At 54.9% G+C, this 17134-nt stretch overlaps 1 protein-coding gene and 1 pseudogene across 3 annotated transcripts; both read right to left on the bottom strand.

Moving 5' to 3' along the window:
- Positions 1-1458: 1458 nt before the first annotated feature.
- Positions 1459-2312, bottom strand: LOC121353365 (annotated as a pseudogene).
- On the bottom strand, positions 1459-15997 carry MOB3A (MOB kinase activator 3A). Of its 3 annotated transcripts, none has more exons than XM_041467133.1 (4): positions 15840-15997; positions 5307-5849; positions 3503-3705; positions 1459-2650 (listed from the first exon to the last, which is right to left on the bottom strand). In XM_041467133.1, exons 2-4 carry the CDS (start codon positions 5722-5724, stop codon positions 2621-2623), a joined length of 651 nt encoding a protein of 216 aa, XP_041323067.1. In that variant the 5' UTR covers positions 5725-5849; positions 15840-15997; the 3' UTR covers positions 1459-2620. The 3 variants fall into 3 exon arrangements, with proteins under 3 accessions (XP_041323067.1, XP_041323068.1, XP_041323069.1); XM_041467134.1 differs by lacking the exon at positions 15840-15997 and adding an exon at positions 10020-10374; XM_041467135.1 differs by lacking the exon at positions 15840-15997 and adding an exon at positions 9289-9311.
- Between the last annotated feature and the right edge of the window lie 1137 nt (positions 15998-17134).

Raw genomic sequence — 17134 nt, 5'->3', positions numbered from 1 at the left:
TGGGGCCACAGTTTGGGGTGCCCAGCCCGGAGGGCTCGGCACTATGAACTCAACCCTGGGGGCTCAGCCTGGGGGCTCAGCCCCAGGGGCTCACAGCTGCCTGCTCCCTGCAGCACTGCAGCTGCAGCTCAGGAGCAAGTAAACACGAGATGAAAGCCCAGGGAGATGAAAGTGGGGCTGGGGCTGCTGGGGCAGAGGCAGAGCGAGGCTGAGCTGTGGCTCCACAGACCTGTCTGGGCAACATCCTGCACTGCCGGGCGTGGGGCTGGGCTCAGCCACCTCCAGCCCTGCCACATCTTCTCCTACAAAGGTGCTTTTCCTCCCCCTCCCTTGGCTGAGCTGGTCTGGCATGGGAGGGTCTTTCCCCCAAAAAGAAAGGGGGGCTGAGGAAGGCAAGTCCCTGCAGCTCTGTGGGTCACAGCGGGTTGGGTGCCACACATGCACGGACTCAGCACCCGCAGCACTCCAGGTGGGTGTGAAAGGGGAAGCTGAGGAACAGCGGCAGGAGCTGCCCTGGCTCCGAGGGCTGACCCAGCACCGCTCTCCACCCACCTGCAGCCCCACCACAGCTCAGCACTTGGGGCCTTGCAGGTGTCCTGGTTTCAGCTGGGACAGAGCCAGTTCTCTCCCCAGTAGCTGGTACGGGGCCGTGTTTGGGATCTGGGATGAGAATAATGCTGATAACACACCGATGTTTTGGTGTTGCTGAGCAGTGCTTACTCTAAGCCAAGGACTTTGTGTGTCCCGTGCTCTGCCAGCAAGGAGGGGCACAACAACTGGGGGAAGCAGGGCTGGGACAGCTGACCCAGGCTGGCCAAAGAGATAGTCCACACCAAGGAACAGCATGTTCTCCAGCTGAGCTGCACCCACAAAACACTGGGAGAGGGGCTGGAGGGTGGTCCCAGCACCTCCACTGGGCAGGGAAACAGGCAAGAGCCAGTGCTGCATGCAGTGAACAAGAGGAGCTACAGCTGGGGAGCCCCTCACTCCCCTCCTGGCCAGGAAAACAACGTGCATCCCCCAAATGCAGTTTTTCCCAATTTAGTCCATCAGCCTCCATGACTGCACCCCTGGCTCCTTCCCATTGTAGAGGAGCCTCTTGGCAAGTTGGTGAGCTGGAATTCCCCTCCCCTGCCCACTCCCACCTGAGTTTCAGAGCTGGGAGAACAGCTCAACCCTTGGGTACAGAGACACTGCAGACACAACTCAGGACAACCCCGGGCTGCTGGTCAGGTCCCATGGCCTTGGGCCCCAGTGCAGGGCTCAGAGCAGCCTGCACCGGGCATGTGGAGAGCAGGAGGAACCCAACCAACCCCCCAGGAGCTGTGCCAGGAGCACACACCCACGAGCTCCCAGCTCCCCAGCACAATCCCCAAGGAGCCCAAACACCCTGTGTTTGTTTTGCTGATGGGAAGGTTCTGACGAACGTGCAGTCACGAGACGCTCGGCGGCGGCGTGTGCTGTGTAAATACAACATAATTTATTGGTTCCATTTCAGAGCACGAGTGGTATTTGTACGAGTGTCCTAACGGCAGGATGAGAAATGACAGAGTCACGTATGTAAAGAGATTCCAGGGCACGGGAATGCTTTGTAAGGAAGAAGTGGTTAGTGGTGCAGTTTGGTCACTTACTGGTCCCCAAATCCTAGGTAGACCCATTACCTACTGGGGGGCACTGCCAAGCTCTCCTCGTGCAAGCAGCAGGCGAGGCCGGGGGGGCTCTGGCTGCACAGCAGAGATTTTGGTCCCAGATGTGCAGAGCTGGGTGGGGTGGTGATGCTGAGGAACAGGGAGAAGGCTCCGTACCCCAGCGGGAAGTGGCAGGGTCAGCGTACCACAAGGGACAGGGAGGGAGGGGATGGAGGAGAATTCCTGGTGCCTGTCCCAGCACCTTCCCTCTGGTGGCTCCCGCGAGGAGCTGCCAGTGTGGATCTGTGTCCCCATGGAGACAGTGCAGAGCCACAGCTGGGCTGTGTGTGCAGAGCTCAGCTCAGGGCTGGGCTGACACACGAGGGCAGATTTCCACTCCAACAGCACTGGCTCCAGCTGTGGCAGTCATGGGATGAAGCCCAGTCCCAGCTCACTCAGAGGGAGATCACGAGAGCCAGGCCTTGGGGACAGGTGGGCACAGAGCAGCTCTGCCCCAAACCTGGACTCACAGCCAGTGGAAGAGGTGCTGGGGGATCCACACCTGGGGGATCCATGTACACCAGTCCTGTACCCTGCCTCCAGGGGTGGGAAATGTGTATCCCAAGGGAGGTACCGCTTCCATGGCAGCACCAGCCCCACAACACAGCTCTGTGTGAAGTGTCTGGCTCAGCTCACTCAGGGCACATGGAGGAGGCAGCTCAGGCAGCTCTTCCCCACTCCGAGAGCAAACATTCCCATCAAGTGGCCCACAAAATATTTTCTTTCCTTTTTATAGAAATTACTATAAAAAATTAGTTAATCTAGAGCATCTTTAAAAAAATATTCCTGCAGTATCACAGTTTTACATTGAAACTCATTAAAAATATATAATTTCTTAAACGAAACGTCTCTGTTCTCCCCTTGAATCAGGTCTCCAATGTGGGATTGGGGCTCGGAGTCCTCGGAAGAGGTGGGAGCAGGAGGGTCTGAGCTCAGTGGCACATCCGGGAGGTCATTTCCTTCTGTTGAAGGGACAGAGAAGACAAGGGACTGTGAAGGAGGATCCAGGTTCCCAGGTGAGGGTGTAGATAAAAACCCCCTGTCTTTAGCTGTCAGTATTACTCCTAGGTGACCCTGCTGCCCACAGCTCCAGTTTGGGCAGGCCCGTGTTCCCCCCACCATTCCCATTCCCAGCACATCCTATCACATCCTGACTCCCAGGTTCCTGACAGTTACACTGCAAGGAAACTGGTCCTGAATTTGGGCAACCAGCTTTAGAAGAGAATCATGAAATCCTTAAGGTTTGGAAAGACTCCCAAGATCATTAAGTCCAACTATTACCCCACCACTGCTGTGTCACCACTAAACCATGTCCCCAAGTGTCACAGCCACATGTTTCTTGAGCACTTCTAGGGATGATGACTCCAACATTGCCCTGGGCAGACCTTTCCAATGCTTGTCCCACCCCTTCAGTGAAAAAAATTTCCCTTAAATCCAATCTAAACCTCCACTGGCACAGCTTGAGAGGGTTCCCTCCTGTCCTGTCACTTGTTACCTGGGACAAGACTGAGCCCCCCTGGCTGTCCCCTCCTGTCAGGAGTTGTGCAGAGCCAGAAGGTTCCCCCTGAGCCTCCTCTTCTCCAGGCTGAGCCCCTTTCCCAGCTCCCTCAGTTCCTTCTGGTGCTGCAGACTCTTCCCCAGCTCTGTTCCTGTATCTGGACATGCTCCAGCCCCTCAGTGTCTTTGCTGGAGTGAGGGACCCAAAAGTGACCCCAGGATCTGAGGTGGGGCCTTCTGAGAAGGTTCCAGAGCCCTCTGTGCCTGCCCCAGCCCTGTGCTGGCCACAGACCCTGAGAGCCCCACCAGACACTCACCAGGGGCTCCAGCTCCTTGGTGTCTATGAGATTGAACTCTTTCACAAAGTAGTAAAAGTGCTTGTAGCAGGTGTTCACGTGGGCCTCCGAGCCCATCTGGGTGATCCTGTCGAAGTGGTGGATGTAGACGTGGACAAACACCCGGAAGAGCCTGGAGAGAATCTTCTTCACCACTGGGAGGAAGTTCTTGGGGAAGGGAGTACCTTGGGAGGGGAAGAGTGGCCATAAAAAACCTTTGGTCAAGTTAAAGCTGGTTGCTTAGGGCTAAAATTAATTGGTAAAATGGACAGATTGAGGCAGAAGTTCTGTCCCTGGTAATTTCCAGCTCCCCTCTCCTTTTTCCTTTCCTTTCCTTTGGATTTTTCAAAGCACAGATTTTTTTAAGTGACAGAGTGATGCACTGCTGTGACTGAAAGCAGAGCCCACATTCCCAGCAGTTCTTTCAGTCAGACAAGAGTTTTCTGCTACTACTGTTTGATGTATTTATATAAACAGTGCAGAACACCAGATACAACCAAGCAACTTCCCAAAGGAAGGGCCTGGTGCTGTTAACTCCCCAGTTATCTCTTGTTTTGGTACATCTGTAGCTCTTTGGTTAAAAATTAAAGCTGTTAAGATCCTCTTTGAAGGCTCCAGAACTGTTTGGCTGGGCCCCTGCAGCAGAGCAGTCTGGCCATGCAGCCACCTCCATGGGTGTAAAGTTCACACTGTTTCTGGAGGAATAAGGATGAGTTAAACCCTTTCCTTGCTCTGCCAGAGCTGCAGCATTTCAGTCAGCATTGAAGGATCTGGTTAAAGCTGAGCTGAAGACAGTAACAACTAAAAAACCCCAGACCACAACCTCGTGCTGTCGGAAGCTCGTCCTGCAGCCCAGAACAGAACCAACACCCCCAGCGAGGTCCCCAGAGAGCTGCAGCAGAGCCCGTGCAGCGCGAGAACGGCTGGGGAGGGTTTGGTGCTGCAGCTGTCTCAAAACTGGCTGTTTATGGCCCCCCTCCCCTCTCTGCCCACTCCACATCAGGTTTAAGCAGCATTTTGGCACAGTGGAGGATCCCTGTGGATGCTCAAGTGGCAGATGTGCCCCAAATAGGGACCAACTGCATCCCATCAGAGCTCCAAAGGGATAAACACCAGGGCAGGAGGGAGGGAGTGAGCTCTGCTGCACCTCATCTCCTCCCTCCCAGGAGATGGAAGCTCTGCATAGGCTCAGTTGTATTTACCTGATAACTTAGAGACTAAATTCTTAGAGACTAAATTCTTCCATCTTCATCACAAAATAAAACCCAACAATCTCTGTCCCAAAGCTGCGTTTGGATATGGAGATTGAGGTCTTAAGCCAAACTCCTGTTTCCATGGTCCTGGCAGCAGATGAAACATGGCCCTTCCCTCCAGGACTGTGCCAGCATCCCACCCTCTGGAGGGGCAGAGACAGCCACTGTGGCCTCTAATAACAGAGGGGGTGATTATGGCTTGTGACACCATTACCAGGTGACACAGAGCTGTGCCTCAGACCTGGGCTGGCCATCAGCTCCCAGAGAGCCATCCTGCATCCAGCATGAGCCACTCCAGAGACTGACTGCTCTAAGGGCAGCCTCCTGTTTCACCGCCTCAAGGTATCCATGACTCCCAGTGAGATCTGGTACAGCTCTGGGTATTTCAGCACTGCAGAAGAGCTGGGAAGAGCTCACCGCACTGCTACAAGTGTCAGCTGTGCTTCAGCAACTCCTGGAACAGCAACAGGGGCTCCATGAGAAGGCTCCACACCCCCTCCCTCCCTCCAGCCCCAGCTGGGACCCAAACTCACCGACATTGGTGGGGAAGATGTCCTCGTTGTTGATCTGCACCTCGATCCAGTCCATGAGCAGGTTCATGTACTGGGGTGCGGACAGGGCCGTGGGTTTGCGGTACTTGTGCTCGTCCTGCCACCGGTACTCGTACTTGGGGCCCCCCGACATGACGGGGCAGGACTGCTCAGTGCAATAGTCACTGATGGTGCCGTAGATGAGGTTGATGCGGTTGAAGAAGTCCACGACGTGCACGGCCACCCAGTCGTTCTGCTCCTCGCCCGGCGGCAGCTGCACGGCCACCTTCAAGTCCAGGCCGGCGTTGAGCGAGGCCTGGGCCTTCTTGTGCAGCTCAAACCGCTGAGTGCCCGGCTCGAACTTGCGCTTGGGCCGGAAGGTTTTGTCTTTATTGAACACTTGCTTTAAAGCGTGGGACATTTTCCTTCTCTTGCGTGTCTTCCAGGCCCGCAGCGGTGACAGCCGGAGGCGCGGCCACTTCCCGGGGCACGGCTGGGGCGACTCTGATCTTCACAGAAACCTCCCTCTGCTCATCTGGTCCTGATCTGCAACACAGCACAGAAGGGCAGCGATTAGGAGCAGCTTTCTCAACAGGAAACCTCGTCTAAATCCCATAGGAAGAGATCTGGGATGCCATCTGGGCCCTCGCCCCACATCTGAGAAGGGGGGGAGCCCACGGCAGCTTTCCTTCCTCCCCCTTCCCTCTGCGGCTGGAGCAGAGGGGAGGGGAGGTGGAGGGGTGACCTGGGCTGAACAGAGTCACCTCCTGACCTGTTCCATGTGGGAATGAGGGAACAGGCCCCACAGCCATGGGAGAGGGCTGCCACTCACCCCAACAGTGCCACACCACAAGACCCCAAGCCTGCAGAAATGCCTGCTTGGCTCACATGCACTAACAAAGAAGGGTAAAAGCAGCTGGGTTTCACCCAGATCCCATTTTCACCTCTGCATCCCTGCTTTGGGAACAAGGCCAGGCCAGGTCATGCCAGCCTACAAGACAGCTCAGAGCTGCTGCCAGACAGCCCCCACCAAGCCAGCCACTGAAAGTGAGAGACAGGAACCAAGGGGTGGAGGGCAATGAGAAGAAGAAGTCACAGCTCAGGCACCCGGAAAGCAAATATCCTGAAATAACATCAGCCCTGAGAGCAGCCACAGCCTTTTCTGCAGGTGCATACAGATCATAAACATACTTCCCATTTCAGTTTAGCTGCACTTACAAGCTGAAAACTGGAAGATGAGGGGAAGCTCATCTTCCTCTACCAGACTGTAGAAAATCAGCTCCAAGGGAGAGACACAAGTTGAGATCTGAAGGGATGCTGACGAGAAACACAGCTCTGTTTATCTGTAGCTAATTATACCTCCTTTGTTCCCACATCCAGCCCCTCACAGAATTTGTGCCAGGCTGCTCTTTGATGAAAGCTTAAGGCAGAAAGCTTTGTGTACCAAAAATATTTTACATGTGCTGGACAGAGAAATGAATAAAGTAATAGAAATTAAGCTGATGCCTTAAATAGCAGAAATAAGTTTCCATAATTTCATAAGCAAGCAAGCAAGCAAAAAAAAAACCCCTTTCCCCAAGCAGAATCTATTTAGATTTACATGAGGCCTCAGGTTTACATGAGTGTTGTTCCAATAGGTAAATAGTGTCATCAAATGCTGGCAAGCACATCCCAAACTCAAGGTCATGACTACCATGGCTGCAATCGAGCCCATCTCTAACAGATGCTGCAGTGCTAATCAGCAGTTCTTCTCTGAAGAAAGATTAAAAAGCTTTAAAGCCAAGGCCTCTTGTTTCCATATTTAATTACAGTGAGGAAGAAACCCCAAACCACTCCAGTTCACCTCACTAAGAACAGGCTCAACATTTCCTGTGGGAATGGGCTCAGTAACCTCTTCCATGCAGGAGCTGAGAGATCCAAACCCCAGCTTGAGCTATGATGTGTTGGGAGAAACCCTAAAAGCATTTTAATGTGGTTCAGTAAGATCCACCATGGGCTGAGAGGTGAATCCAGAGCAGATATGTCATCATGGAACGGATTAGGCTGGAAGGAACCTTAAAGACCATCCAGTTGCCACTCCCTGCCATGGGCAGGGACACCTTCCACTAGATCAGGCTGCTCCAAGCCCCATCCAACCTGGCCTTCCTGCTGCCAAAACAGCTGCTGTGACACCGTGAGCCACTCAGGGGAGACAAACCCAGCACAAACCCCTGGCAGATGTGTCCTTTGGAGCATGATCCAACCCCAGACGTGGCAGAGGAAGAAGAGAAGGGTGTGGAGAGACAGCTGAGCAGTGCTGGTTAGCAGGAGCTGTGTCACAGCCTGGCCACATCCTGTGACAGAGTCGGAAGCTCCAGGGACTGCACCCACCCCGGAACTGAGGCACGGCCCCCACAGAACCAGCAATGTGGGCAGCAGGTGCTGAGGCTTCTGCTACTTCCAGCACAAAGTCCAGGGAAGCACTTGTGATGAGTTCCCTGCACTGGAGATGGAGGAAAACACATCCTCTCACACAAGAAACCACAAAGCAGCAGCAGCACCACCCTCCATGTGGCTCCCTGGACCACCCCTAGCAGTGTGACTCCATCCCTGCTTCTTTTCTGGAGGATCTGCACTGCAGGGCCTGGCATGGATGTGGATGGAGTAAAACCTAAGGGTAAAACCAAACATCCCCTGGCTTTGGCACCACGCATCAAGAAACAAACACCAACCATTTTGCTCATCTGAGCGGGATGGAGAGATTTTTCATAGAATCCCAGAATATTCTGAGTCAGAAGGGATCCACAGGGACAATCTAGCCCAGCCCAGCCCCTGTCCCTGCCCAGCCACCCCAACAAGCCCACCCTGAGCACCCCTGGCAGCGCTGTCCAAACGCTCCTGCAGCTCTGGCAGCCTTGGGGCCGGGACCATTCCCTGGGCAGCCTGGGCAGTGCCAGCACCCTCGGGGCCAAGAACCTTTCCCTGAGCTCCATGCCAAGCCCTGGCACAGCTCCAGCCCTTCCTGGCCTCCTGTCCCTGTCCCAGAGCAGAGCTCAGCCCCTGCCCCTCTGCCTCCCCTGGGGAGGAGCTGCAGCCCCCGAGGAGCCTCCCCTCAGTCTCCTGTGCTCCAGCTGAACGAGCCAAGTGCCCTCAGCCGCTCCTCAGAGCCTTCCCCAGCTCCGTGTCCCTCCTTTGGGCACTCTCCAACAGCTTTGGATCCTTCTGATGTCGTGGTGCCCAAGGCCCCCAGCCCTGGAGGTGAGGCTGCCCCAGTGCAGAGCAGAGTGGGACAGTCCCTCCCTGGCCTGGTGCCCCCCAGGACAGGGTGGCCCTTTGGGCTGCCAGGACACAGCGGTGACTCAGATCCAACTTGCCACTGACCAGGACCCCCAGGGCCCTTCCCACGGCGCTGCTCTGCAGCCTCTCACTCCCAGTCTGTCCCTGCATCCAGGGCTGCCCCATGCCTGGGCAGAATCTGACACTTGCCCTTGTCACATGGCTGGGGTTTTCCCAGCCCCCACATTTGTCAGGGTCTCTGTGCAGGGCAGTTCACTTGGTGTTGAGGCAGTACTGGTCCTAGAAACCAATTCCTGATCCTATGGAGACATCAGCCCTGAGAACAGGGGAGCTCAACACAGAGCAATCGTCTCTCAGACGATTCAGCATCTGTGTGAAGCATTAGCAAAATGAGTAGCTGAGACATCAAGCAGATGCAGCCTATTTAATTACGGTCTCTGACTGCAGTGAGCTAAAAGAAACATTTAGCTCTAGGAAAAAAAATAAAAATAAAGAGGCACAGAGACCAAAGCATCCCTGACATTGCTCAGAGATGATATCATCTGTACAACACCTACTTCCACAGGCAGGAGTCACAGCTGACACCGCCCCCACACACAAGGGAAAGGAAAGGTTAGAGACAATTGGGAAATGCGACATGCAAAGCACCTGGATGGTATCTGCAAGCTTTAAAGGTGAGGGGAAAAACCACTCCCCCCACTAAACAAACCTCAGTACATTTTGTTGCCTCCTCCTTTCAGCCAGCCAAGATCACAGCAGACGTCACCGGTGCTCTGGGAGGACCTTGGCCAGCGCTCAGGATCAGAGCCCATGACCCTCGTGGGCTGTCCAGGGCACAAACACACCTCCAGCTTATCCCAAGGACACGGGAGGAGCAGCTCCCTACCATGCTGGACTTGTCTGCCCAGGGGTCTCAAGGCCTGGCCCTCCCTTCCCCCCCATCCCAAAAGCTCCTCTTCTCTGACTCCCTGCTTGTGCAGCTCCAGTTCTGTGTTGGTTTTGCTGCCAGGGCTGTTGGCACTGTCCTGCCATTCCACTTCCCTCGTCAGGAATGGTGGATCATGAGGAGCTGCCTTGCTCTAACACCAGGCTCTGGGCAGAGGAAGGAATCCCAGGCAGCTGCTCCCCAACTCCTGATCACTTGTAAAAGCAGCTCAGAGTCTGAAAAAGGGAAGAGTCGCCTCCCCAAAACACCAGGAAACTGCCTCCCCTTGCACCCTACTGAGCCATCCCGAGGTTTTCCAGAAGCCAGCAGAGTTCCCGACAGATCCTGCCCTCCCTACAGAGGCAGAATGGCCCAAAAAGGACTCCAGGAGTCCCATGACTGCTTCAGCAGTGCCAGCCCCAGCAGCACTCCATGCTCCCCTCTGCTGCCAACACTGCACGGGGTTTAACAACAGGCAGGGAAAACCAGCAAGGCAGCAGTCAGCAAGCTCCTACCTGTGTTCCTGGCCTCAGCAGGTCACTCCTGCAGAGGGCTCAGCCCTGCTCTGCACCCTCTGTCAGCGCTGGCAGGCGCCGAGGCCAAGCTTCCTTTTTCAAAAGAGGGGAAAAAACCTCCCCGTTTGTTTCATGGGCGGCCACAACCCAGCGGCTCCGCAGCTGGGGAGGGGTCAGACACGAGGCCGCCTCCCTCCTCCGTGACCCCAGCGCCGGGCCGGCCACATCCTGCTGCCTCTGGTAAAACAGCCCTTCAGCACAGCCCAAGGAGCAAGGCAGCTCTTCAAATCAGGGATTTGTCCAGTTTCCTGACCGGGAAGCCAGGCTGCTGTCCTCACATCCCACCGAGTCCAGCTGCCTGTATCCCTTGGGTAGGGAGCCTGTGACAGCCACTGTGTCCCCAGAGCTCACCAGGAGAGGGGAGTCACGATCCTGCTTCCCTCTGAGCCACTCCCAGGGCCCTCAATGCCAGGCCAGAATTCCTAACACAGGACACAAAACCCCCGACTGATAAACAGCCCTGATAAAGGTATTTTGGATGCACTGAGCATTTCAAGTAAAAACCTGAATTTACAGAATGAGGAAGAGAAGAAAAGCAGTTTCAAACAGGCAACTTGCACAAAACAGCCAAGACGGATGCACATGTACATTTTTTCCACAATTCCACCCCCCCTCCTTTCACAAATCCCTTCCCATGGCCACTCTGCACTAGTTCAGTGTCTCGGGACAGGATGATCCTGGTTTTCTCCGACCAAAGGAGAGATTTTACTACAGAGAGCAGGGACCGGAACAATCCTGGCAGCCACACTACACTAATGGCAGCCAGTTTCTGCGCCTCCAGAGCCAGTCTAGCAACAATCGAGGGCTTGTCTTCCTGGGACAAGACTTCCAGCTGCTCTTTCGAATGGATTTGTGATACGAGGAGCAAAGGTCTGCCCCGCGCTTACCTCGGGCAGGGCAGGGCAGGGCGAGGAGGGCTCAGTGTGGTTGGAAGGCACCCCTGGCCATTCATAATCCCAGCCAGCCGGCACTTCCACGTCAGCCGCTTCCTGTATGGCACTGCCTCCAGCCTCCCGGCCCAGGGAGCTGCCAATGTTTTCCCAAAAGCTAATCCTTCCCCTCTGCAAGCTCTGTCTTTGCTCCCGCAGGATCACTCCACGCTGCTGCAGGAGAGCTGAGCCACCTTTCCCTTCGGCATTGCCTTCCCCATCCGTCCCCTGTGCTCAGCCCCGGCAGCTGAAGCTGCTCAGAAGTTTCTGGAGAAGGAGCAGCTTGACCCAGCCCAGCTGCACCTCCAACCCCAACCCCACTTCATTCTGCTGCTCTGCAGGACAACATCCACATTTTTCTTTTAGAAAGTGCTTTAGCAGCAGCCTTTGCAACCAAATCTGAACAGGGGCACACTGGAAATACTGAATTCCGAAGGTTTGGGCAAACAAAGAGCCTTTTGTCTTTCACCAGAGTCAGCTTTAAGAAGGTCCTGCCTGTTGCCAGCCACCCCCAGGCCCCGCTATTCCAATCTGCTGCACAATTTGGAAATTCCCGACGAAGAAATGGTACAGCTCTCCTGGGACTTCCCACATCTCCAGGCCCTTCCTGGAAAGAGCATGGCTTAGGCAAAGAGGTTGGTTTAGGAGCAGGACAAGGCTATAAGCATAATATAAGCATAATAAAAGACCAGAAATAGTTATCCTGGGCTTTAACTAGCATCTCCTTCACCCCTGCAATGCCAAGCATTCCAGACAATCCTAAAGTTGAGTTAGTTTATGGAATAAAGGGAAAAGCCCTGTTAAATTAAGCAGTATCTGGTATAGCAGAGGACCCACCAGAGGTGAGGGGAGCTCTGGCAGAACCCATCAAGAGCTGCAAGTGGGAATGCTGCTGCTTGGAGCAGAGAGCACAGGTCAGCCAGCAGTGAGACACCAGAATCCATCCCAGGCAGATGGATGAGCAGGGAGTTTATTGCTTGGCTTCAAGATCAGGATTGACATTCAGACAATGACAGGAGGGATGTTACAGGTGACACTGCTCACACTACACAGGGATGCTGAGCAAGGGCAGGTGAGGCAGTGAGTGCTGGGGAGGCTGGAAAACCCAGTCTGGTAAGGGAGAGGGAAGGCAAGAAATTTCCAGCGTGGTTTGTCCCCCTGGCCTTCCACCCCACAGCCACAGAGGGAGAAAACCCACACGAGAAAGTAAGTTCTGTAAAAGGTCTCCTCCTGCTTCCCTCCCCAGAGGGAAAGGTCAGGCAGCAGATGCTGCAATCTCCAAGTGTTCCCGTGGAACAGCAGTGACTGCAGGGAGCCCCACGGAGCCCCGGGTGTTACTGACTCAGGGCCAGCCCTGCTGCTCTTACGTGACATCTGCATCCATTGCAATGTCAGAGCCCGCTGCTGGAAGGTCTCCACAGACCCAGGCGGGATGGGGCTGCGTGTGGAGGCAGAGCTAATCTGCTGCGGGCTTTGCAGGGCTGTGCTAAGCTGACAAGCTGGGTCACGACTCCAGCACTCACGTTAACTGCACACACAAGTATTTACAGGGAAGAGCACAGCCAGTGACGGCACAGTAGGAGCAGCTCCCACTTTTCCAGGTCCCAGAGCAGCCTGTCCTTTGGGAAGGCCTCTTGCTGTCCCCACTAAAGGGCTGGAAGGGCAGGGTGGTGTTTATTAAGTCCCAGCTGAGCTGCTCGTCTCTCCCTGCTTGTGCAGGCTCTGTACTGTCCTCACTGGACAGGGATATTTCTGGGCCCACAGCAGTTCCATTTCCTCTAACTTTGGGATCTGCCCCCACCCAAGTCAAAGCTAACATCAGTTTGCAGCATGAAATTTGCATTAGGAAGAAAAAATGACTATGGCACCATTTTAACAGTGGGCTGGGATCCCAGGAAGTGTGGGATCACACCGCAGGGCAGAGCTGGAGCACGAGCTGGCCACACAACCAGTCTTTCTCAGAGCATGGATAATCCCAGGGACAAACATCCCTTTTCCCTATGTTAATGTCACACGTTGGGATGAATGGCAGGATTGTTTCTTGCTGACAGCAGAGGCCCATGAGGCCTCTCCTGCCCTGGCAGGAGATACGGGAATAACTCAATCCCTTAGCACAGCTCCAGGCACAGAGCGAGCTCATGGAAGTGGAGCTGAAGACCCCCTCGACACCAACCACATCACACAGCCAGAGGAAAGAGAGAAGGAAGCAAAGGCAGCCAGACAACAGCCCCAAGAGAGGCCTGCAGAAAATACAGAGCCTTTCAGTGCAGCCACAGGGCCAGCTCAGCTCCTGTTGCAACCTCAGCCATGGCCTGGGTGGCTCCAGCTCATCTTCTGTCCCACGAGTTCCCGGGAATCAGCACAGGGTCACACAGGGGAGTGTCTGCAGCATCACCACGGTGGCCTCGTCTCACTCACACTGACCCAACACCAGCACCAGCCCTTTGGAACCTCAGCCAGGTTTTCTGGAGGAAGTCAAAGCTGTCAAGAGTGTGATGTATTGTTTTGCTCTGGCTTTGCCCAACTGCAAAAGTTGCTGTTTTGCTGGGATTTTTTTCTGGCCTTCGCTGCCTCCATCCCTTCCTCTGCCCTCCCTTCTGCTTCATATACCCAGAGCAAAAACCCACCCAAATACACCAGGAGCAGAGCAGCACCTCTACCACACCACCAGCTCCACAGGGAAGCAGGCAGCAGACCAAACCAGGCCTCAGGGATACCTCTGCCTCCCAGGGGCATCTGGAAAAAGGAGGATAAAGGTGCAGCCTACGGTGCACTCTTTATTGACAGCATTAGCTGGTATTACATATTCCTAAAGATAAGCTGGTAAACCTCCAGTAAAGCTGGCTCTGGATCCACTTACAGCAGCACTTATGGCTCAAGAACCAGAAAATACTGCACTGTCTTACTAGAAATTAAAACTCAGAAATTGAAAGCAACTCCCTTCCCAGACCTGTGGACAGGATTGGAAAGGTTTTGCAATCTCTGTGTTCTGACCCCAGACACTTTCACTACTCACAGGGGACATCTTCTCCATTAGTGTGGCCATGGAGACCCCTGGCCCTCACAGAGGAGCAAGAGTGACCAAGCACAGCACAGATCTGGACAGCCCAACCTCCAAAATGGGACTAAATCACCCCATTCCAGTGTGGGGGCACTTTTCACCCCATAAGTAGAAGGGCCATGTTAGATGTGGACAAGGAAGGAGCTGGCAAACAGCTCCAGAGGCAGCTGAAGTTGGACAACTTTGCTCAGGATGCTGAGTCTACTCCAAGCTCCCCAAGCCTTGGCCAAGAACATGGAGAGCCCATTTCCACGTCTGATGATGGCACAGGTGACAGAGCAAGAGAGCATCCCAGGAGCTGCAAGGTGAGCCAGGCACAGGGAATCTGCTCAGATCCTTGCCATAAACCAACAGCTCCAGGTTTTGCCACCATTGGAAAGAATTCCCAATGCTGCTCTCCCTCTTTCTGGGGATTTTGAAGAGTCACAAACTCACCCCAGGTTCACCTCACAGGAAGTGACTAAGACAGAAAGTGAATCTGAAACATGGGATACACAGTCCAGGGAACAGCGACAGACAGACAGGGAGCTGGAAGTGAGCCTGAAGTTGGGAAAGGAAGCAGAGTGCAAGGACAAAGCCCTGGGGACTGTGATAAACAGGTGGCTGGGGAAGTTTCACATCTCCCAGCAAAATCCCTCCCTGCCCTGCAACTTGGCAAAAGATTTCCAGACCGGAAAGGGACTTTTAACAAAGGGATGGAAATCCAGAAAGTGTGGCCACTCTGCAGCTCCAAGCTCTAAGAGGAGGGAATTCTGCCTTTCACTAGCACTGACAGAAAAACCTTCCCCAAACATCTGTGCTGAACACTGGACAACTCCAGATCCCCTGTCCTTTCCCTCCAGAGGGCTTCCTGCCCCTTCCTTTTGCCTGTCCTTCTCACACAGGTTTCTTTGAAGGAGCTGAGCTCACTGTGCCCAGATCAGAGCAGAGGCAGCTCTGTAAGATCAGGATTCCTGAGCCCGCAGCAAGAGACAGAAGCAGAGCAAGAGTTTGCTTTCAAGTTCTCCTGACACATTCTCCCTCATGACAGCTGAGCCGTGGCTCACCATGACCTGAAAAAAAATGGAAAATTCCCCATTCCCCGACCAGTTTGGACACTGAAAGGTTGGCACTTCAGAGCTATGCCTTTACCTATAGCAGATGGGCTGGAGAAAGCCGGGAAGGAGAGGTGGGATAAAATAGGGAAGTTGAAAGCTGTAACTTCACAGTTGTGCCACCAACCCCCTTACTCTCTGCAATTTTTTTTTTTTTCTTCATTACGAATTTTTCGGTTGCTCACGAATCCTGCAGCAGGTCCGACCCCTCTGAAGGGAGGGGGCTGCGCCCAGCAGCCAGGGCTCTGCCCGGGGATGTCCCATCCAAGGGGTTTCTCCTCCGTGCCGGGCCAGCGCAGGCAGATCCATGCCCTGACCCCCGCCCCAGGGGCCCCGGGCCCTCCTGAGGGGGCTCAGGCCGGGCCGCGGCCGCCATCGCCCCCCGCCCAGGCAAACACAAACAATTAACGCCCAGAGCGGGGACGCGGTGGCCGCGGATCAACAGGTCCCGTCCCGTCCCGCCAAGGCCGGGGAGAGCCCGGCCCGGCCCCGCCGGGGGAACGCGGCCACCGGGGATGGGGGACACGTGGGCAGGGCTGGGGACACGCGGCCCCCTCCAGGCCTCTTTTCCCCGGAGGCCCCTCCGAGCCCGTCCCGCAAGGCCCTCCTCCCTCACAGCCTCTCCCGTGTCCCCTTACACCGCCCCGAGCCCCCCACAGCCCCCGAGCCCCCGCACCTGCCGGGCCGCGGTCCCTCGCCGGCGGACGCGCACAGCTCCCCGGGCCGCAGCACTCCCTCACCGCGGGCCGCAGCACGCCCCGCGCGGCCGCCGCGCTCCCGCCGCTCCCGCGCCCTCCCGCGCGCCGCTCGCGGCCGGCGCTACTTCCTCTTAAAGGGGCCGCCCCCGCCTGCGCCGGCCCCGCCCAAGGGAGGGACGGGCCGGGGGAGGGGGAGGGCGAAAGGCGCAGCGGCTGCTGGGGGGGGACAGTTCGTGTTTTGTGGCATTTAAAAAATTTTATTCTAGTTTATTTTACTCTATGTTCTTTCATTCTATTTCAATATTTTATCCTACTTATCCGAATTCCTTTTACTTTTTTTTCTTTCATTCTATTTTCTTTCATTCTCTATTTTAATTTTCTTTTCTACTTGATTTTGTTTTCTATTTTATCCTTATTTTATTTTCTATTTTATCTTAATTTTATTTTGTTTTATTTTCTAGCTCATCTTTTTATCTTTTATTTTATTTTCTCTTTTATTTTTATTCTATTTTAATTTTCTATTCACTTGTTTCCATTTTCTTTTATTTTTTTATTTTCTTCTATTATTTTTTATATTCATTTCTATCCGAGCCTGTGCAGACCCCGGCTCAGTCCCTGAGGGGTTCACAGCCCCCAGCCCAGCTCACAGAACCACAGACTCCCAGAATCACAGAATCACTGGGTTTTGATAAGGTCACCTCTGAGTCTCCTTTTCTCCAGGCTGAACAACCCCAGGGTGTTCACAGCCCCTCCCAGCCCAGCTGAGCCGCAGAACCTGGAGTGAAGCCTCAGCTCCTCGGGGGTCTCTGGCTGCCCGAGCTGGCCCCGGCCCACGGCAGCAGCTCGGCTGCTCCTGCAGAGCAGCTGATCCCCTCCTGCTCCCGGGAACGGCCGGGCCCTGCTCCAGGAGCCGATCCCTCCTGCTCCCGGGAACGGCCGGGCCCTGCTCCAGGAGCCGCGGGGCCCCTCTGGCTGGATTCCTCCATGAGCAGATGATGCTGTGCCCCAGGGCAGGAGCCTGTGTGCCAGGCTCGTGGGCAACTCCCGGTCACAGAACCGAGGTTGGGATGCACTGAAGCTCACCTGGCTCAGCAGGGGCCCCTGAGCACAGCAGGATTGTGGCCAGATGGCTTCTGAGGATCTCCAGGGAGGTGACTCCACCACCTCTCTGGGCAGCTCTGTCACACGCAGGGCAAAGTCCTTCCCCTGCTCAGGTGGAATTTCCTGTGTTCAGTTTCTTCCCATTACCTCTGGTCCCATTGCATGGCCCCAG

Source organism: Pyrgilauda ruficollis, unplaced genomic scaffold (genome assembly GCF_017590135.1).
Source record: "Pyrgilauda ruficollis isolate IOZ18807 unplaced genomic scaffold, ASM1759013v1 scaffold200, whole genome shotgun sequence".
Taxonomy (NCBI): domain Eukaryota; kingdom Metazoa; phylum Chordata; class Aves; order Passeriformes; family Passeridae; genus Pyrgilauda; species Pyrgilauda ruficollis.
Note: the sequence above shows the minus strand (reverse complement) of the source record. Positions and strands in the feature narration are given on the sequence as shown.